Source organism: Lissotriton helveticus, chromosome 11 (assembly GCF_964261635.1).
Source record: "Lissotriton helveticus chromosome 11, aLisHel1.1, whole genome shotgun sequence".
NCBI lineage: Eukaryota > Metazoa > Chordata > Amphibia > Caudata > Salamandridae > Lissotriton > Lissotriton helveticus.
Genome location: NC_136072.1, coordinates 1,041,660,110 through 1,041,686,825, shown reverse-complemented (window position 1 = coordinate 1,041,686,825; position 26,716 = coordinate 1,041,660,110). Strand labels below are relative to the sequence as shown.

Below are 26,716 nucleotides of genomic sequence, written 5' to 3'. Positions count from 1 at the left end.
AGCCAGACACCATACTGAAGGAAGGGGCCGACCGCGTCTGTGAGAGGGCCAGTGAGTCAAGTGGGCATACGGTAAACTGGGAGAGGCGGCCAAGAGTGAGGAGGGTGGTCCCACCAGTGACCGGGAACAAAATACCACTGAGCTAAAAGTTAACGGAATAGAGACGGACAGGTCGCTACCTGAAAGGGCTATGGCGCCCTATCCTGAGCTGGTGAGATGGTGAACTAAAGACACACAATGGCCAGAGATAAAGAACCAAAACAGTCAAGGCAAGATGGACCGTTACGCAAAGGTAATGGGTCCACCAGCAGGAGCCGAATGAGAAATGCCAACACAGCCAGATAAAACAATACTTCTGCAAGTGATACAGTCCTCCAGGGAAGCACTGGAAGGTAGGATAGTGGAGGTGCACTCTGAGATAACCCTCCTGAGACAAGACCTATGAAACGTGTCCGAAAAAGTGGCACAGGCAGAACATTGCATATCGGAAGTGGAGGACATATCACACCCGCTTCGTAAAGAAGTCACAAGTCTCACCGTCACCTTGAAAGAAGTTACCTGGAAGGTGGACGATGCTGAAAACAGGGCATCTAGGAACAACCTACGCTTTGTGGGATTTCCAGAGGAAATAGAGGGAACAGATGCAGGTACCTTTCTAGTCCGATGGCTTAAGGACTCCCTCTCAACAGCACAGTTCTCATCATGCTTTATTGTCGAAAGAGCGCATAGAATGCCCACCACCAGATCACCAATGGGAGCTTCACCAAGACCTCTAATAGCCCACTTCCTTAACTTTCAAGACAGTGACCTGATACTGAGAGATATGAGAAAACAAGAGGAATTTGGCACAAGAACACCAAGATTATGGTCTTCCCAGACTACTCAGGGAAAGTTCAGAAACAGAGACGTACTTTGACCCAGTGAAAGCAAAATTGAGACAGTTCCAACTGCAGTACATTCTGCTCTTCCCGGCAAAACTTAAAGTCATATAACAGGGAAAATCCCTCTTCTTCCAGATGCTGGAAGAGGCCTGGTCTTGGGTGGAAGAGCGTCCACCACTGAGACGCCAATATGAATCTCACGAAGCCCTGAATACAGCAGCAAGACGGGACACAGAACCTAAACAAAGGAGAGGCCTGAGGTGCCATAGACCCAACTGAATGAGCAAGAAACTGGTGGAGACGCCCCTCAGATGAAGCAAATGGTCCACAGAGGAAATACCCTCCACGGAATCAGAAGAAGAACAGCAAGAAAAACGGGGCATATGGAAACAATTTAGGGCCAGTGTGCACAACACCCCAGATCTATCAGAACAAGATTGCATGATAGAAACAGTCAGAGACCACCCATTACTTCAAAAGATGTATTTATTTATTTATTTCAAAGGTTTTATATAGCGCTGCTGGACCCAAGAGTATCAGAGCGCTTTACAAGGAAGGTAAACATAATAAGATAAAATTAACAATATGCAGAAAATTCACAAGGGAATAAAATATTGCATTCAGAGTACTTTACAAGGAGGGAAAACAAAATAAGATAAAATTAACAATATGCAGAAATTCATAAGGGATATAGTTTTGCATTCAGAAGAGCTCGGGGGGCAAGACAACCGAGAGATACATTAAGGGGAAAATGCATGCAAAAAGTTAAGAGAGGGAGGGGGGTGAAGAGAGGGTGAGTGAGAGTAAGAAAAAGAGTGGGGGGGACCAGAGAAGAGAAAAGAGTGGACATGATCAGAGTCAATAACATTAGATACCCCAATATTTGTTGAGAAGAAGTACTTTGAGTTCTTTTTTGAAAAGAGAGTAAGAGGGGTTGCAGCGGAGGTCCTTGTGGAGAGAGTTCCAAATCGTAGGAGCATTACCAGAGAATGTACAGGGTAGGGTCTTTAGACATTTTAGTCTTGGTGGGATCAAGAGAAGGGAGTTAGTGCTCCTCGGAGACCTGGGGCAACCTGCTTTTTTTAGTTTGATTGCAAGGTAAGAAGGGGGTGTTTTGGTGAAGAGCTTTGTGAGTGATACAGGCAATCTTGTAGGTGGATCTTCCTTCAATTGGGAGCCATTTTAGATTTTTGAGGATGGGGGAGATGTGGTCAAATCTTTTACAGTCAGAGATAAGTCGAGCAGCTAGATTGAGAACAGATTTAATCGGTGCAAGATGGACTTTAGGGGTGCCGGCAAGTGTGGCGTTACCATAGTCAATCCTGGAAAGGACAAGCGATTGGACAACAATTTTGAAATCATCAGCTGGAATGAAAGGTTTAATTTTCTTGAGGTGGAGAAGTATGAAAAGAGCACTTTTGTCTGCATTTTTAATGTGGGGGATGAGATTAAGATTCTGGTTGATGCTAATGCCTAGGGATTTAACAGAATTAGAGGTGGAGAGGGATCAATTAAGAGCTTTGATATCATTGACCCATAGTTAAATGGGAAGGGGATTATTTTTGGGGGTGAAAAGGATGATTTCAGGTTTTTTCGGGTTCAGTTTGAGATGGTTAAGATGGAAGCAGGCTTGAACTTTAGTTAAGGTGTCATTGAGGTGAAGAATGTCTTTGTGGGATTTGATCTTGTAGTATAATTGGGTATCGTCGGCATAGAGGTGGTAACTTATTTTAGCTTGTTTGAGAATGAGGGTGAGTGGTTCCATGAAAAGATTGAAAAGGGTTGGGGATAGGATGGATCCTTGAGGGACACCGAGAGAGACAGGCTGAGGTTTAGAGAGGAAGTGGCTAAGCTTGATTTGTTGTGATCTGTTTTGAAGGAAAGAGGAGAACCATTTGTATACAGTGCCTTCCAAGCCAAATCGATCTTTGAGAGAGTTGAGAAGGGAGGGATGGTGGACAGTATAAAATGCCACCGAGAGGTCAAGGAGGATTAGTAGTGAGGATTCACCTTTGTCTAGGGAGCGATGAATGTCATCTGTAATATTTAAAATAGCAGTTTCTGTACTACATCCTTTTCTAAATTCTGATTGGAAAACATCATGGAGATTGAAGGCGAGGATTTGGTTCTCTAATTGTGATAGGACACATTTTTCCAGGGCTTTAGAGAGGAAGGGAAGGTTAGAGATAGGGCGTAGGTTGTTAAGGTCATTAGGGTCGGCAGAGGTGTTTTTCAAGATGGGAGAGATTTGACCAAGCTGAAGGGAGTCCGGGGCACAGCCAGTGGAAAGGGAGGAGTTGATGATATTAGTCCATAAAGGGGCGATGGTATATTTGAGATCTTGGACCAAGTGGGCGGGAAGAGGATCTTTGGAGTGGGAGGAAGGTTTGAGTTTGGCAATGATATTAATGATGGAGGATTCTGAGACTGGACTAAATTCACTCCATGAAGCATTGTTTTTAGCTATGAAGCCCTTGGGAGAGGGGTCTGGTTGGGGGAGAGCAGGGAGGGTTAGAGATGGATCGTGAGGTGTGGGAAAAGTGGACGAAAGTGAATTAGGACTGTGGGGGGGGGTGTTGGATGAAGGGAGGTTGGAGTAAGAGGGGGAGGGAAGAGAAGGATAGTTCGATCTTATTGACTTTATTCGTAAATAATCTGGCAATTTCTTCGCATTTGTCAATAGAGGCTAATATTTTAGGAGGGCCAGTGGAGGTTTGTTTTTTAACAATGTTAAAGAGTTCTCTATGTCGGTTTCTAGCCTGGTCAAGTTGTGACCGGAGAAAGGAGGCTTTTTCGTTGAAGATGTGTTTTTTGTATTGGGCCCCAGCAGTTCTGAGGAGAATCAGATTATCTGTGGTGGGATGATTCCTCCAAACACGTTCAGATTGTCTGAGGGACCGTCTTTCATTATTGAGTACGGAATTGAACCAAGACTTGGGAGGGTTGTTATTTTGTTGTTTGAGTTTAATTGGAGCAATTTGATCAAAGGCTTCAAGAATAGAGTTATTATAATGGTTAGTTAAGTCATTGGTGCTGTCAGAGAGAGGGGGAGAAGTAAGCAGGTTTTAATTGCAGATTCCAGTTCGCCAGGTGGAATAAGGTGAAGGTTGCGTGTAGGCTTCTTAGGTAGGGTGCTGATGGAGGTGGGGCGAGTAATGGATCTATTCAGGGTGAAGAGGATAAGGTAGTGATCAGACCAGTCTACAGGAAGTATATTAGAGAGGGAGGCCAGATCGTTGCTAGTCATGAGAGCATCGAGGGTGGAACCTTTGTTGTGAGTGGGGGAATGGCAGAGTTGGGTCATGTTGGTGATGTCCATGGCATCCTTAAATAGGATGACAGCAGGGTCTTCATTTTTGTTCCAGTGGATGTTGTAGTCACCAAGGAAGATATTCTTGGAATGTGAGAGCGATGCTTGGATAATAAGATTAGACATCTCTTCAGTAAAGGAGATGCAATTTCCATGGGGATGGTAGATAGTGTGCAGCCGAATGGTGGAGGAGTCGTGAATAATGAGATCTGCGCAAAGATATTCAAAGGATGAAGGGTCTTGTAAATGGACAGGCGAGATGTTAAGTTCAGCTTTAAAGATTAGTGCAAGGCCTCCTCCTGTTTGCTGGATTCTATCTTTCTTGATGATAGAATAACCTGGGGGAATAAGCAAGTCGAGGATAGGAGTGGAGTGGGCGGTGAGCCAGGTTTCAGTTAGGAATGTGATGTCAATGTTTTCGCTGAGAATGGTTTCCGCAATCTCAGTGGTGTGGCAGGAGGCCGATCGGCAGTTGATCAACATGCAACAGAGGGGAGAGGGGTTTGGTCGTTGGGTGGTGGGACGGGTGGGGTAGGTCTCAGTTGTTGGGGAGGTCTAGGGGATGTTGGAAGAAGGGGGAGTCTGCTTGTTCCTAGGATAACTGTGATAGTAGACTGATGAGTAGGGGGATAGTGGATGAGGATGGACAGGGAGAGATAGGTAAGTTTGTGGAAGAATTAATTTCCGAGGTTATTGGGCAAGTATCAAGGTGTAGCCGGGAGGGCGTGTTGGCATTGTAGGGTGGGACGATTGAGGAAGGTTGAGCGGGTAAGGAGCTGGTTGTGAAGTTATTAGTGCGGGGAGGAGTGTTGATGTTGGTAATATCGTTTGGCGGGCATTAAGTTGATGGGTTGAGATGGGTGTTGATGTGCGACGATAAGGTGTATTGTGAGGGGATCGGAGAGTGGGCGTGAGTTGAGGAGATGGCTTTAGTAAGGAGTGAGAAATCGCTTCTGAGTGAGGAGAGTTCTGAAATGAGGGACGAAAGGAGAAGTTCAATGTTAAGGGGTGACAGTGTGTGGATTGAATGAGGTGGGTCCGTATTTATTGGGTAGTTGGTCGGAAGAGCTGAACCCAGTCGAGGCCAACAAATAAACCGAACTACAGCAGATACAGTAGGGAGGCGAGGAAGGTTGAACTATCTGGGCTGAACAGAGACCAGAGGACAGTAAGCTGGCATTAAGTGCCCCGAAACACTTGCACACCCAACACCTTGGGGGAGTAGTGCGTAACATAGGGCCCCCCCCCCTTACATTTGGGAATAATAGGGTAGGGGGTATACTTTAGGGGTGAATAAACAGGGGGGGCATAGACCTCTCAGGCTTCATTTATGCTGAAGTTGTCATGTTGACCATTGGGGTTAGGGGAATGGGTAAGGGGAGAGAGTGGGGTGGGGGACCGAAGCTTGGGAGTTGAACTTTGAGTGGCAGCAAAGAAAAGGTTGTTTAGCTTCAAATACCAGATGAAGAGAATATAGAAGAAGGGGCGGCGAAGAGCACACACAGATTTGGACACAAGAAACATGGTTAGACCACAAGATCACTTGTCGAGATGCAGGGTGAGGGGACTACTTGGTGTTGACATGGTATGTCAATGGGCTAGGAAATAAAATTGAGAGGGTCGGTGGCCAACTACTTTAAGTGATTAAAGATGGATATAATCCTGCTTCAAGAAACGCACCTCAGGGGTACCCATTGTGCGTTCCTCTGAAGAGGATCATACAAAGCTGGCACACATAGGATTCACATGTGTTTGAGAGGAGTAGCCATACTTCTAAAAAGAAACCCCCCATTTCGAATGAACAAAACTTGGAAAGACCCCATTGGTACCTTTGTGGCAATCCGGGGGCTCCAGGGACAAAGGGATCTCACTCTAGAAAATGTGGCGGGGATTGTATTAGATTCCGACTCCACAACACACATAATAGGAGGAGACATTAATGATGTGGTTGAGCCAGGCTTAGACCGCTCACGCACTACCAAGGGACAGAAAGACCCCACACGACTTGCAGAACTAATACAAACAATGGGCCTGGTTGATATCTGGCACAACTACCATCCGACAGACTGCACATACTCATTTTTCTCCGGGGCGCACAAGGTGTTCTCTAGGCTAGCTCCTTGTACCAGCAGGAGAGATAGGGTAGGTCAGAAGGAGAGAATATCTAGCAAGAGGGCTATCTGACCATTCACTCTTATGGCCACTTGCCAGGCGACGATCCAACATACACCCTAGAGAGGCTTAAATTCCAACCTTGCTTGCACCTTCACTATATATATATATATATATGGGGGAGACGGAATCACGAAAATTGCTCCCAGCTACACAAATAACAATAGAAGCATGGAAGTTGTGGAGCGCCAAATGAAATGGGACGGGAAGTATACAAGAGAGACGCCATTGTGGGAAGGGACAAGCCTCCCAGAATGAGCCAAACTGCAGAGTTTCAAACCATGGGACACGATAGGGATCTCCAGACTCTGAAGCATATTAGAGAAAGGACACCTGATCACATTCAGCTGACTACAACATGAATTTCAGCTGAGCGAAACCCAAAGATTCAAATACTTACAATTGCTACATGCCTGGAAAGCAGGGAAGTTAGATATAGCAGATGTCCCAGAATTTGCACCACTGGAGGCTAGACTACTACCGGGCAAAATACAGGAGAAATACAAAATCCTCATCAACAACATGCCAGATAACCTTAAGGCTTTTAGGGCACAATGGGGAAAAACCACAGGCATGATGGAGGACATAGACTGGGAAGCGGCGCTAATGTACACATGGGAGGTGCCATAAAACTAAGGCTACGTTTAATCCAATTTAAGGTCTTACGTAGGGCCTATTTTGATAGGGCGTGTTTACAGAAAATAGGAAAGGCCAAGTCAGCGGAATGTATCCATTGCAGGACACAAAATGGGACCTTTATCCATACACTATGGGAATGTCACCTCATAAATTCATACTGGACCCAAATATTAGAGGAGATGGGCAGCGTAGTGGAATCACAGCTACCAATAGATCCCAAGTACGTTCTGCTAGGCATTCCCACAGAACTGAATCTACCTTGCCACAAACTCTTACTGTGCAACTTGGGACTTATGGTAGGCAAGAGAGATGTTGCCAAACTCTGGAGGACCACAAACCTTCCCAAAATGGCAGAATGGAGAAAAGGTATTGATCTGTACATGGGGCTGGAAAGGTGATATACCAGGCAAGAGGGTGCCCAAAGAAGTTTACAAAGATCTGGAGTCCCTGGTTGAGATACTATGGGTTGGAAATGGAAAGTTATATAGAGGACTCTAGACCAGAAGTGGGGACGCTGGAAGGATAAGATACAAGACCCCTCATACCCCACCACGCATGCAATAAATCGTATGTATTCTCACACAAAGTCTTGAATGAAGACCATGTTGGAAAAGATTTGTGTTAATGTCGCTGTCTGCCAGATGTAAATGCTTAAACCTTACTTTGCTCTTCGTCCAAAGTATAAGAATGTATTTATATGTAATATTTTCAAGGGAAATGTATCAATAAAAATATTCCACAAAAAAAAGTATTTCAGATTGACCATCCATGATTGAACAGGAGGAGGAGAGAGTGAGGTAGAGAGGAGAAGGAATTCCGTTTTAGAAGGTTTCAGAATTAGTTGATGAATTGGCATCCAATCCTGGATGGAGTTAAGAGTGGTGTTGAAGATTGAAATGTCATGTGCTGAGACACCTTTAGGAAGATTTGGATATCACCAGCATAGAGGTGATAATTGATCCCAGGTTTTTTTAGGAGATTTACCAGCGGTTCTATGTATAGAATGAACTGGTTGGGAATGAGGATCGAGCCTTGAGGGACGCCTTGTCCTACAGCCATTGATGTAGAGAGACAGTTTGCTATTTTGATCATCTGAGATTTGCCCCAAATGAATGATTGAAACCATTTGAGCACTGTGCCTTCAAACCCCATTCTTTGATTTAAAGTGTTTAGAAGAGTGTTGTGATTAACATTGTCAAAGATATGTGCCCCTGGTTTATGCAGCAGCATTTTTCGTTTTCTTACCTTTATACTTTTAGTATATTTTGCATATGCTTCTTGCGTTTGTGAGTGTTTTATTTTGGAAGGGTAGGTGGATGAATCTAAAAATTTGTGGGTGAATGAATGCATCAGTGCAACTGCTGAGTGAGAGAGTATCTGAGGTATTCAGTAACTAAACTCATTGATAACAAAAGAAGAACTTTCAGGATCGTCCACTCATAAGCCAGATCTAAATGCATTGCCAATATATAACAGGTAATTTTCTATAACTTGGATAACTTTTCAACGAATTGTTTTCATACTTTCGTCGTAATAGTTTTCAGCATTCCATACACAATACAGATGATAATAATAATGCTAGCATGCTTATAGGCATGACACAGAACAAACAGAATTATAGGTTCTTGGAAAAGTTTTAAATAGTAATGTATGCTCTTCAAAGATGGCCTCTCGGTCTCCTAACAAGGTCCGGCTTCACCGCTCTTAGAGCAGGAAGCCAAGAATCACATACCGGCCCCGGGGGCGTAAAATTGTCAGCGAAACTACCGCAAGAGGCTTGTCAGTGGTGCTGAAATATAGCGGCATGTTGAAAAGGAAGTATTACATCAGTGTTTCAATTATTTTTGGTCAAAGTCAAAGAAATGTATTTCTCGTAGATTAAGTAGGACTCATTAGTAAATTAAATTACAATACATCATTTATAAATATATAATTGAACAGCAATGTCTAATTTTCTATTAGAGTTCGTTATAAATAAGTTATTCTAAAAATGCACCATTGTGAATTCATGTGCCATAAAATTAGAATAAAAAGTCGCACTCTGTGATTTACAATTTTTTCCCTTAAATAGGAACGAAAGACATAAGCTTTAACATGGCCGCTTCGTTTACTAAGGCGTGAATTCGGCACTGGAACGTCTGGCACGCTTGTCTTTCTTCTATGTCCGTGGCTGAAGGCCGGGGCAGAAGGGGGAATAGAGTCTGTCTGGGCCGGAGATATTGGGGTGCTTATGGCAGCTGGGCTCCTTGCAGGCCCTGTGTTCTGACCCGGAGCGGCTCCAGTCCACGCCCCGCACTATGGCCGACCAGTCGGTACTTCTACTGAGAAAGCAGTTGGCAGGTGACGTGCCCGGTCTTTGTGTGAGAGCCTGGGTGAAAGAGTATACGTTTCGGACGGTATTCCTGGTATGGGGGAGCGGGCGGCATTGTGGCCTCGGTCATTGCCACTTTTTGGCATTAGACACCGTGAGAGAGCCACGGCAAACTGACCCGTGTCCGAATAAAGCATGTCAAAACTATACTGATCTTTGGCCCTTAGAAAACATGCCGAGTGGGGACCCGTGGAGTGCTGACCTTTAACCTTCCCCTTTGCTGGCTCCGTAAGAGTTTGCTGCCTTCTGCTCCCCTTGTCCATATTAGGACATGGCGAATTGTAACTTCTGCTGACACCTCCCAAAGTAGCATGCGAGGTGTATACCTGGACATGTGCAGTTCTTCCCATGACATGTCAGGGGGTTGGGGTTTCCGGTGTTTTGTGACACCCTGTCCCCAACAGGACAGGCCGGGATTGCGATGACCTATAAAACTCCCAACGCAACTTATGTGTTTTACAGTCATGAGCGTGGGGACGGCAATTTAACAGTGAAAGCCGAGCCAAGGGTCTGGCTTCGATCTTCGACCCCGTGCACGAGCCCAACTCTGAAAATATTTGCTACTTAAATCATGCTACAAACTTATAAAATATGATGGAGTCCCTTCATAATTCAAAAAACAATTTTTTTAACACGTATAAGCTTTGACATTAATAAGACACATTGTAGCAAGTACTTATTAAAAGTGATAGTTTTGTACAACTGGTAGTCGGAACCCACATGGTCGAAGTGGTTTCATATACAGAAACGAAGAAAAAAGTTTTAGTGAAATAACGTATTTGCCTAAGATCATACAATTTAAGGAGGGAAGCTGCGATGTAGCCAGGTTTTTTGGTTTTACTCTATGCAAACCAGTGCAGTTTTTAAATATCTAACGCAAACTCGAAGGCTAAGTGCTTTACAGGACCACCATAGGGTGACCACTTGTCATGGATGGCAAATTCTGGACAGACCAGTAAAAAATTCTGTACAAAATGTAAAAATTCCAGACAAAAGTCAATTTTACAGACCCATACAAGGAGAGTTCATACCCCACTACTTTAGCAGGGCAGTTATTTAATGTTTTCTACCCAGCACTATTTTTCACTGTAGTCTTTATGTGATTGCCTCTGGAAAATGCTACATTCAGGTGCCACAAAATGACCTTGTTCAATAGTAAATTAACACCTTTGAGCTCAGTGTCAAAGGTATCGCCCTTACCCAAATGTATCCAATCTTTCTTGGAGAGAAAGTAAAAGCTAATGTTTTGATTATGTTTCTAAACATTTTAAAATCCATGGCAAACAATTTGGTAAACATTAAGGTAAGTCAGTGACCATCTGCTAGTTTAGATTAGTTGAAAAAAACATCTGGCACACCTCAACCTCCAGTGGACTCAAAAACCTAAAAAAATGAATCGGAAGAGCAGATGGTGTTGGTGACCATCTCTCACCTAATGTCAGGATGTGATGTACTCACAGCATGAGAATGTGTGCCCGGGACTCTGCTCTCGTCTCAGAACTGGGAGCCCAGACTACCAGTCACAGCTAATTAAAGAGCATAATGAAATCAAGATCAGATGAGAAATCCTCAACAACTGATTTAAAGGGTTGTTGCTAACAACCGGACCAATAAGGAAGAGAAGAAATAGGTGGGATAATTACTAAAATCAGAGCCCGCAGCGAGTATCAGAAAGTATTGTGTACCTGGGGATTTGTCTCAGCATAGAGAAGGGAAACAGAAGAGACCCTGTCAAGTGGTTGAGCAAGCAGCATCTTTAACATATGGTAGTGTTTTCCCCTATCGATACCCAGGGATTAATATTTACCATTCCACCACTGATTTGCAGGATGGAAATCTGGCAGAGCGACATGGTCCCTCTGAGCCCAGTTCACATTTTGGTCTCCTCTTCTGCTTTCAGTAATGGGCCACGTGACACTAGTGAAGATGATAGTGCTATGACTGTTATTGTATATTGTATTATTTTGCAAACCTTCCTCGGCTCATCTCTTGTTCCTTCTGCAGACATCTTGACATGTCCAACGCCTGATTTGGTGTCGGGTGCCACAGGGTAGCTCTTGCCACTTCAAAGCTCCTGTGACTGCAGGTGGATAAACACTTCTAGACTTGGAATGCTATTATTTAGCTGCAGAGTTAAAATGGGTGTTTCGATGGAAATCTGAACAGCTACTGCATTAGATATGGTTTTTACCCATAAAGACTTTAAGAGGTACTTTACTAGTGATTGTTTCCTACTGACCATTCTACCCAATGCTACCCGGAGTTATTCAGCACAACATTCTCTTGCCTTATTAGAACCCGTAAACTGACTAGGCTCTTACAATAACTTTGCTACATCGGCCCCACTCGCACAGGACAGCTTTGCTCAGGGCAACTCCATCAGTAGCATGATGCATGCCTCTCAAAACTGGGCGATTTATGTCCACCACCTAGCACCAACCCCACATGAGGTGTACCAGATGCTCTACACCATAAGGACTCACGGAAACTGATAGGGGTGTGGAATTTAATAAAATATCTACTTGTCCATAGGACAAGTAGCTTCATAAATCTACTTGCCCTGTAACAAAATCCACTTGCCCCTTTGGTGCCATGTAGTGCAGTGACAAATAATAGCGGCAATCTAATTTTATAAGAGCTCTGATAATAGCCTCTCTGATTATACCAGAGTTCATACTATATAAGAGTTTGAATACTAGCAATTTACTTATTTTAACACCTTTCAGCAGATCTACATACTGGGGCTAAAGGTAGTGATAAGCAATGGTTCCACGGTTGGAATGCCTTTTAGAGTCTGTGCAAACCTACTAACTTGCATGTTTAAGTGGGGTTGACCAGCTCTTCTCTAATCTTTTCAGACACTGACAAAGGTTAGAAATGTACTTCTGACAGTGGTAGAAGGAAAATTTCTTGCTGGGCTGGGAAAAATGTGGTTGGAGGAAAAGCGAACTTGTAAACGCTCAACAGATGTTCGTAGGAGCTAAATTATGCAATCATCGCTGGTAGTGTTAAAATGCAGTTCACAAGTATTTTTTAGGAGTACAATTTTGTGGCCTTCATGTGAGTACATGAAAGCTGTGAATCTGCACCAATGCAAGAAAATAAACCATGGGTGAACCTTCGCGACTTTCTTTAATAATTGGGTTCCTAATTTGGTCTGGGTTAAGCAGGACCTTTTGTTTTTATGAAAATTCTATCTATTGACTGGCTTCACCTTGAGAGTCAGCATTCTGCTCTTTTATAAGCAGCGTATCAGAACACATAGTAGTTTTGTTCAGTGCTAGGAAATACTATGGCAATGTGTGCTTTGAGACCAAAAACTATTTTCCAATAGTTGTTGTAATAGTTAGGACCCAGCAGCTCCAGCAACAATAAAGTTTTACATAAACCATGTATAAACAAGACACGCATTGACAAAACCAAAAGGTTGACAACCAAAGTCAGACCTATTAGCATTGCCAGTGCTTACTTATTTTCATGTTTCCCATAATCTTGTTGAAACTGGTCATGCTGATTTTCCATTATGAATTTTGTTTGGAAAAACTAGTATGTATCCACACATTTTAATAAATGATGCTTCACATTGATGGTACCTAAAATTTCACAGTAGTTTAGCAAAAACGGAGGGAAGGTTTTAGCGGTGGCATGAGATGGTTACTGTCTTAGGAAGCAGAGTTTATAAAGTAAATACCTTTGTGATTTCTGCCATAAAGAACATAGCATCAGTACACTTTCACATTGTTTTACTGTCTTTCCTGAGAAGTTTGCACTGTTAGCTGTTCCTGGCTTTAGTAGCTTCCAGTGGTACCTTCTCCATGTATTTACTTGCTCTGCATTTTATTTCTTTCCAGCAGAAAAAATTGTCTTCCTGACTGCCTAGTGGTAAAAGTATCAGCAATGTGCTTTGATGTAACGTTCAGCCCAAATGCAAGGTGTAGCTGTTGTAGAGAATCCAAAGCCCCGGGAAGAGAAAACAAATATAACACTAAGGACAGACTCATGGGCCTCTGCAAAGATTTGGACCCTGAAAACAATACATCTTATTGAAGTCAAGGAGTGGGAAGCCCCCTCAATATATCCATCCCAAACAGTAGGAGGAGGATTTCTTTAGACCAGTTTTTCCTAGGGTCTCAACATTTTCGCTTTCCTGCGTCGATTGTTAAGGTGCCTATTTGTATACGTTGCATATACATACATGCACGTCCACCCATATTAGCTCCTCTAACTAGTCATCTCTGCCAGTACATTGTAGGCAACCATTCCATATTTTACCTAGTACCAGCACACTATTCACATAGCTCTTGAGGAAATGTAGCTCAAATATAATCGGCCAAACGAGGGCACTGAACCTTTAACCTTGACTCACTTTCAGTCAACCTCGCGGTGTGATCCTGGGCAAGTGTTTTGTTTACTTGTTTCTCCATTTCTTAATCTACTAAAATTGGTGGTACTTGGATAAATGTTAACCCATTACTAAACGCTACCTAAAACAAGTGTATATTGCTAAACAGCACAGAGGCACTGGGTTTAACCAAAACTTTAATAGTGTTTGCAGGGGTGATGAAGAGTTTTCAAGGCTTAATTATTGCTGTAAATTAGATAAAGGTGCAGCATATTGGGAAACTCATGGTTGTTTAGTGGGTGAATTCGATGGTACGTCCTTATTCAATGGGAACTGAGCTGACCCTGCTGTAGCCCCTTTGTAGCCCTCAAGTCACCTATCCTATTGCAGATCTAGTCTTGTGCCCTGGCACTTGAAGAGGTCACTCTCCATTTAGCACCCCATGTTTCCTTAAAGCCATGCTTGGTAGTTCACAGAAAAGCATATAAATTCCCTCAGTTCAAAGACAAGGCTTTAGTAAAATCAGGTAATTGAAAATAAGATTTACATTGACTGTCTTTCGTACACACACCACAGCACACGTCCGGGGTGGAAAAGGGTGGACTGAGTCCCCTCACTAATCAGAGGGCACACAGTTGTGTTTTGCCCAAGGCAGAAGGAAGATCAGGTATGTCTCTTTTACAACTGTATGAAGACCCATGCAGTTACCTAGCATTTTCATTACTGTTTCCAATGGCAAACATATGCCTTTGTGTTTACTTGCAAAGTGGCTCACGTTATTTTTGTGTCACTAGACATCTTCCCCCTCCTCCAGAGGAACCCATGATGGGGGTAAACTGTCCACCACTGGCATTAATTTCTTAACAGTGTTGGGAGTGTGATGTTTTGCAGTTTTATGGTGTTACGAATTACAGCATAATCGAAACAGAGCAACTAACAATTTGCTCTTTACAAAATATACATGAAACACCCTTTATGTACTCACTAAAAACTGTTGTTTATGACTGTAACTAGGAAGAGTCTTTATGTCACTACGTACCCCTTTGTGTTTGGGAAAACATGATTTACAAGAAGTAAAACGAATATAAAACCTAGTTCAGCATTTCACTGCATAATTATATTTGTTGTTTATCTAAAGCAATTATACAATTAGGGAACCAATTCTGGAGAGCTGACAAAGCCTAACAATATAAACAGTGTTTGTGTGCAAAATGCCACATTTTTAATGCATCGCACAAGATAGTAACATTAATTGCTGTTACATCACTTCATGTGATGCTTTGTCTATGCTAATTAGTCCACTAGCGATTTTCTTTAGAACTTGTGCCCTGCATACCATCACAAACCTGTCTACAAAAGCAGACTGTGGTGTCCCTTCTGTTTTCATTTCCCCCATTCTCATTCCTGGTGCTGCAGAGCACCTGGAAGAACGAGCTGGCAAACAGCACCGCGCCCACCAAATAAACCGGAGTCATGAGCGGCCAATTGAAAAGACAGAAATGGGGGTGGGCCAGAGGCCTGTATGAAAGCGAAAGTTGCATGGGTAAAGTAAGGAGCTTTAATGCAAGCCCTAAATAAGATAAGAGGTGAGAAGCCAAGGGGAGGGGGCCATGGCTGTCTCACAGGGGTTAGGAGGGGCAGACATCGGGTGAGACATAGGGTGCAAAGGGAAGGCAAAGCATGAAGGGAGGGAGGGAGGGAGGGGCTCGAGCTGCTTGAGAAGGGAAAGCTAGGCACTTTACTGTAGGCCCAGGTGGCGAGGCTGACAACGCATCTCGGGTCAACGTTAGAACAAAGAATAAAAGACCGAGATGGCAGGGGCTTAGAAGCTGATAAACAAGCCTCTTGCATGTCAGTGCTGTAAGTGTTCTTGAGCTGCAGTGCTCGAAGTGAATGAAAGAGCCTCGAGGAGAAAGTAAAATGCTGTTACCTGGCAATTTTGTGGGTGTACCACACGGAGCTGCAACCACGAGCTCCACTCCAACGTGTTGGTCTTATGTTCCGGGGAAATGAAAACGCAGATCCAAACTTTTGCACTGGCCCCATCACTGCCAGTAATCTGCTCAAAGCCCAGCCCGGATCAGGAGGCACAGACAGAAAGGAAAAGTGTACCAGTGGGGCGAGCTAAGCCCCCCTCTCATCCAAAGCCAGACGTGACTGTACAGCATGCCATCAGTGAAATCTCAGGCCACTACATTTCAGCACGTAGTGGCATGTGCTTCATTCAGACTTATTGACTAGCTTTGACTAACAGGGTTAAAGAGCTGGGTATTGGATTACAACAAGTCTTTGTCTACTTGTCCTTGGGACAAAATAGACATTAAAACTTCTTGTCCTTGTGAGAAATCTAGATGTCTCGGGCGTCGGGAGATAGGAATTCCCCACCCTGTGTGTACAGAGCTTTCCTGTAACATGGGAACCACTCCAGGGTTTCTCTCCTTACTAACTGGGAGACCAACATTGCCAAAACTCGGCATGATGCAGACTGGGCTAAAATATTGTAATATCCCCACAAAGTAACCCGCAGCTTCCATTTTAAGTATATTCGATTTAATATTCTAAACTAAGCCTACCTTACACTTGGCCGAATTAACAAAAACAAAATATACCAGTTGCAGTCTCGCTATATGCAATTAGATACAGTTTAGCTTCATATGTTTTGGTCTCGCACTCCTTTCATACTGGCAGAGAGTTCTCAAGGTGCTGTGGACCACAATGGTCCATTTACTTACAAATTCCCCTCAAAGTGGCCCTATTGGGCATGTTCTCAGCCCTAAGTTCTATAAACCCTCCACCAAGTTCCTCAACCTGGCTCCTCTTCCAGCAAAACACAATTTTACACCGCACTGGAAGTATTTACTTCCGACTATCGTAAGTTAGACCAGTGTCTTATTCTCTCTAGGTTTCGATCTGAGAGCACTCTGTTACATAGAGAGGAATGATCTGGTTTGAGAAAAGGTTTTTTTGCACAATTGTGGAATACTTTGGTGAATGGCTTTAAAGACTGCACCAATTATGATACTCTCCCCCTGTGATCCACCTCCGACACATACATGCACACATCTAAATGACATCACAAGGCAGTTGTCTAAGTGCACCTATCTCCGACACGCTGTCATGATGTCCCAACTAGAAAGCTTTCTTTTAAGCACCGCAGGGTTCATTGTTCTGCTTCCCTACCCTGATAGTTAAGGCAGTGGAAACTGGGCCGGACGGTGTGACTGGACAGCTTTTTATGGTTCAGTTTGTTACACAGAAAAATATAAAAATGTTGTGCTAACTCTTCATAACTAGCCCTGCACTGTTCTTCTGTAAATGTACAATGGAATATGTTGCTACATCCTTGGCTACTATCATGCTATGTAACCTCGTTTGGCACACAACAATAAAAAAAAACATGGTAGTGTTTCAGTTTAGTGCATTAGATTTCAACATTTCACTGACATTTATTGGAAGTGAAAATCTTTAAACATGAACTTTAAAATATTAATTAACCCTCCCTCTTAACTACACCAGGAGTGAAGAAAGTGAACCAATTATCTGGTGTCCCTTACATGCTGGCCAATATTATCATCAGTGGTGGAACATTTCTGGCAGATATAACATGCAAGTGAGTTTTTTGTACACAGTCCATCTTAAACTGAAGTACTAGAAAGTGCTCTCAAATGTCACTATCAAGTAAATTAGACACATAAAGTAAATTGATTTTACTTAGATGACACAATTTACTCATGCAGGGAATACGGGATTTTAACACAGGCTTCCTGGTAACACATAGTGCACTTAACTCACTGACTAAATTAATGTATTTTTCTCAATTCTCTTTAAAACCATAGGACCATGCTTTTGTACTTTTCTGTAAGAAGACTAGTTCACTATGTTTAAATAAGTACAGATCACAGGTTAATCTGACACAATATCTAAAATAAAAAAAGTCCATAATGAAGTTTAGGGAAAAGGGACACCATATGCTAATCTCACAGGCTTTTTAGACATTGGGTAGCTATTCTATAGGTGGGTGAGCCACTGAAAGCTGGGGCCAGGCTTGAGCCTAAAGCCTGGCTCTTCTCGAGGTTCTGTTGGAACCTCAAGCTCACGATGAGACAACTTTCATGTGGCTTCTGCTTGCATCCCTCCATCTACTCAGGATGTGGTGTTAGAGCCAGTGCTGCTGACTTTGGAACTAGGGAATCAAGTTTTAGTCTCTGCATCGAATCAACATCCTGTGATTCTGGACAAAGCACTTAATCTTTTCTTCCTATAAATAATGGATGTGACATGGTGTAGTATAAGTGGTGCTCATGTAAAGTGCTCCAATACCTTTGAGTTGAGTTCATGCTATGTAAAAACTGCAGAAAAATGCACAAATAATTAAAACCAAAGCCTTAACATAGAGACAAATACATACCCATTTCCTGGCTAATTTTTATAAAGTTGAATTAAAAACCTGGATAAATCGCTGCTTTCCTGCTTGAATTGTGTGATGTTAGGCACATTATTTACTTCACCAACAAACTCTTTTCTTCATTAATGCATTTGAAATCACTTTCAAATAACGTGAGTTTTGAATACCAGTTGCTCAAAAACCTATCGCATTTGATTTAATAGACCATAATGTGACCTATTAAAGTCAATGCTTCACTTTAAAGAAATAAACTTCTTTTGACATTTGAAGTGAGTTTATCATATTTTATGTGATGTTTGTTATATGATTTGCATAGCAAACATCAGGGCTCGGCACGTACAGAGGCTTTATCAGAGCCAGAGCCTAGGCTCGTCTCTGGCTTACCTCCCCTTGTTAATTTGTTGGCTCACCCACCTCTAAGCTGTTCAATTGTGCGGTTGCAGTGCATTAAAAAAAGTACAGATATTGCAATGGGGTAGTATTCTCAAAATATATGTTGTTCGTTCACCATCAAGTAACTACATATAAAAATAACACACACCTTAACTGAAAAATAAAGGAAAGTTAAAATAATCAGTGGGAAATGCACTATTTCATGTTATGAAACCTCTTTTTGCAGTCAGAGGCCTACAGAATTTAATCTTGTTTGGAGCAGCAGCGAAAAGAAACTGGTGTATTTTTAGTGCTATGTTTTCCCTGAAAGCACTTTGAATGTGTAGGTCGTCATTTTAAACGTGCATTACTCACAATTTAATCTAAGCTGCACTAAATACGCATCTAAATTTAAAGTTAAATACAAAAAGTGCTTCCAAAGTATATATTTCAGTAATGTGCAGATTATACCTAGTGCAATTATTTTTATACCTGTCCATTAAAAGCACACACTCCACAACTCGGCTTGGAACACCCTTAAAATACCTCTCAAAAAGAAAATATCTGTCTTCAGGCAGCTTCAAGTGACTCCCTCAATTAATGTCTCAACCGTCTCCAGAGCATCCTTTACATTTGCCCATTAATCAATTGTACATATTTGCATTTTTTGGGGCAGCAGACACCCTGACAAGAAGCCTTGTTTCTTTTTAGCTGTCTGCCGCACCCTTGGGAACACAGCGCAGGATCCTCGCTCCCTTCCACTTCAGCTGAGAAATCTCAATTTTGTAACTTTTGTCCTTTAGTTGAAAGGCTAAAATTACAGACAAATGCCATCCTTTAAGACATCAACTATGGACAACGAACATTAGGGCTAATTTATGGACCGTGCATGAAAATTATGGACGGGTGGTCACTCTAGACTACCAGTAAAATTACACAAGGTTACATGCATTATTTATAGGCATGGGGGATTCATTATTTCCCCAGAATCTTAGGATGTTGAACCAATGCTGAGACACATACCAAATTTTCCAGTTCCGAATTCGGCAGCTCTGGCTGTAATTCCACATCCTGGGTAGGTAGAGGGTGGCAGTTTGAAGCCACATGAAACCTCAGCTTGTTATAGGGTTGCGTTTCCAACAGGACCTGAAGCTGAGCCTGAACCAGGCTTCAGGCTCTAGCTTTCAGTGACTCGCCCACCTCTAATAAGACTGCCAAGGTAGAACCCTCCCCTCCGCTGGTGCCCAAAACTTGGGAGTGAGGACAGGCCTACAACCTACTCATAGGACGTGTCCAGCGACACAACTTCCCAGAGACTTTATCCTTGCATAGCGACATGACCTGTGACTCGAGCAGAGGGTACAACACTTGAGGTAGTTCTGGCCTGACTATTATTAATTATTCACAACCTTCTGCAGAAGAGGAAAGAGGCATTTGAAATATGAATCCATTACCCAATTTGTACTGAGACCGCTCTCACGACAGTTGTTAACAACATCCGCTCCCAGGTCGATAAGGGCCATACCACTCTCTGGTCCTGTTAGACCTGACGGCGGCTTTTGACACCCTGTCCCCATCTATTCTGGTCACCAGCCTCAGGGATATAGGGGTCGGAGGTCCTGCCCGGAGACTCCTGGCTTCCTTTCTGAATGAAAGGGAGCAGAGAGTGAAGCTGGGTCAGTTTCTTTCTGCCCCTAATCCTGTGCATTGTGGGGTCCCCCAGGGCTCTTCATTGAGCCCTACATTATATAACATCTATGTGGCCCCACTTGCCAGGGTAGTTAGATCTTTTGGGCTGGAAGTACTGTCATACGCTGATGTAATTATTCACAACCTTCTGCAGAAGAGGAAAGAGGCAATTGAAATATGAATCCATTACCCAATTTGTACTGAGACCGCTCTCACGACAGTTGTTAACAACATCCGCTCCCAGGTCGATAAGGGCCATACCACTCTCTGGTCCTGTTAGACCTGACGGCGGCTTTTGACACCCTGTCCCCATCTATTCTGGTCACCAGCCTCAGGGATATAGGGGTCGGAGGTCCTGCCCGGAGACTCCTGGCTTCCTTTCTGAATGAAGGGGAGCAGAGAGTGAAGCTGGGTCAGTTTCTTTCTGCCCCTAATCCTGTGCATTGTGGGGTCCCCCAGGGCTCTTCATTGAGCCCTACATTATATAACATCTATGTGGCCCCACTTGCCAGGGTAGTTAGATCTTTTGGGCTGGAAGTACTGTCATACGCTGATGACACTCAAATAATGGTCTCCCTCTCGCAGCCTGTGAAGGACTCTGCCCTGAATGTCAGGAATTGCATGGAGGCTGTGTCTCAGTGGATGATAATGAATTTCTTGAAACTGAACGGGGAGAAAACGGAGGTGTTGATCTTTGGGGGCAGTCAGGATATTTGGTCAAATGACTGGTGGCCGGCCTCTCTCGGGGACTGCCCTCCCCCTCGCCAGTTTGCTAAGAAGTTAGGGGTGCTGATGGACACCGCACTCCCGTTTGACCGTCAGGTCAGTAGGACTGTCTCCACCTGCTGTGGCATTATCAGGGTTCTTAGAAAGATTGCGCACTATCTCTCTCCTGAGGCCCGGAAACAGGCCACTGTGGCATTAGTTTCCTCAAGACTGGACTACTGTAATGCCCTCTAAGTGGGCATAACTAGGAGTCTTATCCATCGTCTCCAGATGGTCCAGAACGCGGCGGCAAAGATGGTTCTTAACCTACCCAGACTTGCCTCAGCGGCCCGGAGAAGCCTACCTTGGCTTCCTATTCAGTCCAGGATTTCTTTTAAGATTCTTTGTCTTGCCCATAGGGCCTTCTACGGTACAGGTGCTGAGGGTCTCAGGTCACTTATTCACCTCTACTCTCCTAGTCGATCCCTTCGCTCCTCTAATAAAAATCTTCTGGAGGTTCCTAGGTTTGTAAAAACCAAATGGGGAGGCAGAGCTTTCTCCATGGTTGTTCCCAGGTTATGGAACTCTCTTCCCCCCGAACTCCTGGGGCAACCCTTGTTTGCTCTGTTCCGCAAAGCACTGAAAACCTGGCTAATTTCGGAAGTGTATCTGTAAGGACTTCACCGGTGACTACACATTACATGACCTGCTTAGGCGCCTTGATGCCCTTGGGCTAAGTTGCGCGTTAAAAGATTCCTGTCATTCATTCAATCTACTAATATATTCATTCCCCACTCGTACCAAAAAGAAGGTATGGTAGCATTCTGTTTGGAATCAAAAGTCTATTCATATTGACCCCAACTGCCTTTTGATTTCCTGAAAGACCTCCAAGCTGTGAGAGTAGTCCCCTAAGGAGGGGGAAGGCCCAACTTGGGCTTTCCATCTAAACCTTCATCTCTCTAGGGGGGTAAGAGGACTGCAGAGAAAGAGAATGTGCCTATTACTATGTCATTAGGTAATGTGCCAAAGATTAAGGCATGGTACCACCAGCCTGCTGATGTAAGATTTGACAATCTGGTTGTCTGACCTTATTACAAGAGCTGTCCCTTGGATCTGGATGGCAAATGCTTGCAAACACATCCAGACAACATTGATCTTCATTAGAGCGAGATCTACTGTTCCTTGTCACAGTCCTGCACCCATCCAAACCACCCAAGTGGATTGGGGGGTTTAAAGGCTATGGGCAAGATGTGAAAAGGGGCAGTGCCTTATTACATTGTTGCTTCATATAGGGTGGAGCTGTGCCTTAGTGATATGCTATCTGCTTGTTGATATGTTTGTGCACGCAAGGTTAAATCTTATTTGTGAGGAATAGGATGAGAAACAGTGGGCGGGTTGGAATGCATTTCCTAAACTATCGTGATTTTCAGACCACAGGTTTAGAACCCCCAAATTAGACTAAGAAAGGCCTATTTCCTTCATAAACATGCAAATGGCTTTCATCACATTCGCGTTTTTAAATCTCTTCAACTAGCTTTCTTAACGTGAGCATGTGTATATGTGGCTGGGAAACTGTTTCATGTTTGTCAAGACCTTCTGCTGTTGGCCCGAGTGGCTAGGTACGTGCTGTGTAAATATCCAATAGCACATTCAATACATTGAGCACAGCAAAACTTGTGTACTTTCAAAATACCATTAATACAAGTTTCAAGACACTTAAACCATCATGATATGTCAGTCACAGTGATGCTTTTTTTAGAGTAGCCTAACTCATAGTCTTTAATTTATTTTTCAGAACTGAACAAGAACCCTGTGCAGGGGTTTTCTGCTGGCCTCATCGACGACCATGACATTTACAAATGGGAGGTTGTTGTAATTGGACCACAGGATACTTTGTTGTAAGTACCTTTTTAGGTCTTGCGTCAGCGAAAGACCTATTGCTGCCGGCTTGCCGGGAATGGTGGACAGGGGATGGGCACGCGCTTTCCCTCAGCGATTTCATCGCCTGTACGCGCGCGTCCAGCACGGCGCCGTGCACATCCCCTGTCCCACATTCAGAGAGCAAGTCAGCCTTTCAAAATCACACGTATTTATTTATATTTATTTATTTATTTTTTGCATTTGTATGGCGCTCAGCTACCCAACAAGGGTTTCCCGGCGCCTTACACAGAGACACACACGCACAGCTACACACACACACGCGCACACACGCACCCCCCCTACTCACGGGCTCACGCACACACACAGCCACGCACGCACCCACCACTCACGCACACAGACACACACACACATCCCCCCTCCACTCACCGGGCTCTTTTGCTACAGGCTCCGCACTCCCCTGGTGTTTTCTCCGCCGCCTCACCACACGTGGGGATTCCCTCACGCCTGGGAGCCCTGCGTCACCGCTGCTCTCCGTGAGCCGGGCTTCCTGCAAAAAGCGGAAGTCCCGCCCCACGATGTGACGCTCCCGAACTTCCGGTAAGCTTTTCCTAATTAGCCAAATGATCATGTTAATGAGGTACGTATGCCGATGTTAATACCTAAAAAAAAAGAAGCACTGTGTGCCCTATTCGGTCTCCAGATTTCTCTGCTCTTGTTTTTTAATTGCTGCGACTCACAGCTCCTGCCACCAACCGGTGTACCCGTGAAGCTACCTCCTCTCCTCCCCTGGATTTTCCCACTTACTAACGAATGTTGTTCGCCCCAAGTCACTCTGGCTGAATTAATGTAAGCGAGTCCCCGCTCCACGGCAGCATTTGTTACTTTATGCATAAGAATTAATATAAGCGAGTACTCGCTCCACTGCAGAATTTGTTACTTTATGCATACAAATTAATATAAGCGAGTCCCCGCTTCACGGCAGCATTTGTTACTTTATGCATACATCCTGATTTACGTCAGCCTTTTTATGTCAGAGCTGCATATGCCAGCAAACTGAACGCAGCCAAAACCAGGCAATACTAACCACAGTGCTTCGAAACGGCTGTGAAGCGCTATACACATACACAGATATTATTTTTCAGGAAACAGCTTAAACCGGTTCTTTTCTCTGCTTCATTTCAACTAAATCCCTATTACACTTACAGTCTAGTCAAGATAGCGCCAAGACAACCAGCTCCTGAGTAACAGTGCGCTATGGAAATACTAAAACAATTCACATCAATACTGACGTCTGTTTGATGTCGTCTCACTGGCTTAAGATCTGGTTTGCATCTTTTCTCTAAGCCTCCATCGCCCTTTCCACTCCTTGTGCCCTCTGTTGCTCGTCAGCTCGGTTTATTCCCAGGGCATGCTTCTCTCTTTGTTACTCTTCCCTATGTCTCTCATTAGCCACCACAGTCTCTCAGCCGCTTTGTCACACTTGTCTGTCTTCGTCTATCTTCTGAAAGCTTTCTTGACGCTTTCTCTATCTCTGTGTTGTCACTTCCCTTGACATTGCTCGCTGTCTCTTTCTTTCCTTGCTCTCTTGACATAGTTCATTTTTTTTCACCCCCAAACATCAATCACTGTCTCTACCCACGCTCTGCTCTAGTTTCCTCTTAGCGTCTTTCACAGCCTAGAGCTGTGTCTGTTGGAACATCTATCTGGCTGTCTCTATCACTTTCACTCTTTCTCACTATCCTAACTTACTGAGTGCCTGTCATTGATTTCATCACTCCCTCGGCGGTCTCTTTATCTCTTCTCTTTTCTCCTTCTTCGTTTCCATCCTATCTGGAGGGGGTGGTGGTCTAGCGCCTAGAGCTGCCCGCCATGAAACAGGCAACATCCTGAGATTTAGGGCAAACCACTCCATCTCCCCGTGCCTACAAGGGGGAAAAAGATACGTACTCCAGTCCTATTGGAAAGTGCTCTAAAGCCCTCGAGCTAAGTTGGCGCTATGAAAACAAGCATTAGCATAGCCAGTAGGTCTCGCCTTTGGGACCTTATAAGTGTCTGCTGCACCCTGCCACTGCCTGAGCCTAAGCCTCCCATCGGATAATTGTAGCTGGGGGCTGGCTCGTGATGGAGTTGAGGCAAGGAAGCTGCAAGAGCGCATTTGGAACTTGGGAGTGAGGGCTCTTGAGGAAGAATAAACTCAAGTAAGTGTGGACTTTCCACTTGCTGCGTAGCCAGAGTAGCATATCCTGCAGCCTTTCATTGCGGCTATCCTCAACGTGCTCGATGCGGCTGTGGACCAACACAACTTTTGTGTGGCATGGCGTCACCTGTAGAATCGGTGCGCTGCACCCCAGAATGGTAATTGCTGAGCGTGCGTGAGTCCAGTAGGCCCCAAAGCCATACTTACCGGCATTGGCAGCATTACGGCTGGGGACAATGCCAGTGCTGCAAGCTGAGCAGTGGATGCCGATGCCGTCGCTATCCCTAGACCTACTAATTACAGGCAGTACTAGCAGTGACATCACCTGCTGTGCTCGAGCAGCCTTCTGTTCCGCAATAAACCCAGTCATACCGCACTGATTAATATATATGCAAAAAAAGCATTTTCATTTGGTGTACATTTTGTTTTTGCACTCAGTGTAGGTAAGAAAGTAAAACACGCCATCTTCCACTTCTTTAGGAATGACAAGTTCAAAATAGCAGGGACATGTACAGGCTGACAACAGGGGTCACAGGCAGCAGCAGTGTTATAGATGAGAGAGAGAGCAGGAGTAAAGATGAGAAAGAAACAGGAGAGGAGAGAGGTAAGACGGAGCGAAGTACGAAAAAGGTGAGCCAATCAGTTACTAAGGGAAAGCAGCCATGATGTGAAGAAGAGACAATTAAGAAGAGAGAAGATATAATGAAAGAATTTAGAGGACAGGACAGAGGAAAAAAAGCAGACAAATGATAAAACGGAGTCACAGCTAATCACTGCTAGAAGAGTGATAGTAAAGAGCCAAGATCGAGAGGGAGAGAGAGCAGAGCATGGATAAAAGTGAAGAGGGAAAAGGGCAGGGCTAGAAATAATAGAGGGCAAATCAGAAATACAGGGAATAAGGTAGCACACCAGGTGTGACCAAGATGATAGAAAACAATTAAAGAGGTGAGAGGATAAATTCTTGGAGCAAAGACTTAGGGGACAGACAACAGATCAAGGTTAGAAGATGGAGACTGGGGCAGTGAGAGTGTTGAAAGTGGGGCTCACCGGAGGAAGAAGTGAGCTTTGGCCTCCGTGGCAAAATTCTCAGCACCTGCACTTCTTTTTTTTTTTTTTTTAACAAATTAAGCACTGGGTAGTTTCAGTAGCTTTACGATGCAGATGTGGAATATTTTGCATTATATGGTGGCAGGAAAACTCTCCATATAATCTGCTTTTCAGAAAGGCTCATATATCTGGTGTTTGCCCCTATTGACAAGTTGCCCTTGATTAGGAACTGCAACCATATAATTTAAAAAAATTGGTATATAAGTAATTGTATCAAACATGGCTTCAGAACCGATATTCCCCAGATTCTTGCCCATTGCTCCTCTCCCCCTTTTCATGAACCCCAGAGCAATATGAAAATATCCACCTGCTATCATTTTATCTGTCCTGTGTTTGGCTTCGTCGAATAAGACGCCTTTTGTTACCACTTGAGTTTTATGTGTAGAAATGTATAACAAATGTTTACAAAAGTTCCACTATTTCCATTCGTTGTTGGTATTCCCGCAGTTGGGAAAGTGAGCTATCATTAAACCTGTGTTTTTTTAAATCTATTTACTATTCAGTAAGGTGTTGCAAACCATGATACATTTTCTTTCTTCATGCCTGATCGAAATGGCAAATGGGTAATGAAAGACACGTATTAGGCACATTTCGTTTGGGAGCTGTGAGTAGAATGTTATCAGATGCTGAAGAATTTGTTCTGTA

At 43.8% G+C, this 26,716-nt stretch overlaps 2 protein-coding genes across 2 annotated transcripts in view; one reads left to right on the top strand and one right to left on the bottom strand.

The window, feature by feature from the left end:
• ANAPC7 (anaphase promoting complex subunit 7) overlaps nt 1-26,716 on the bottom strand; it is a 250,367-nt gene that overhangs the window by 176,234 nt on the left and 47,417 nt on the right. The window lies entirely within an intron of this gene.
• Nucleotides 9,167-26,716, top strand: part of LOC144792464 (ubiquitin-conjugating enzyme E2 G1-like) — a 59,098-nt gene continuing 41,548 nt past the window's right edge. The window contains exons 1-2 of the mRNA XM_078667495.1: nt 9,167-9,342; nt 22,682-22,784. Of these exons, the coding sequence (XP_078523621.1) occupies nt 9,300-9,342; nt 22,682-22,784 (146 nt within the window). The 5' untranslated portion in view covers nt 9,167-9,299. The remainder of the gene's footprint in view (nt 9,343-22,681; nt 22,785-26,716) is intronic.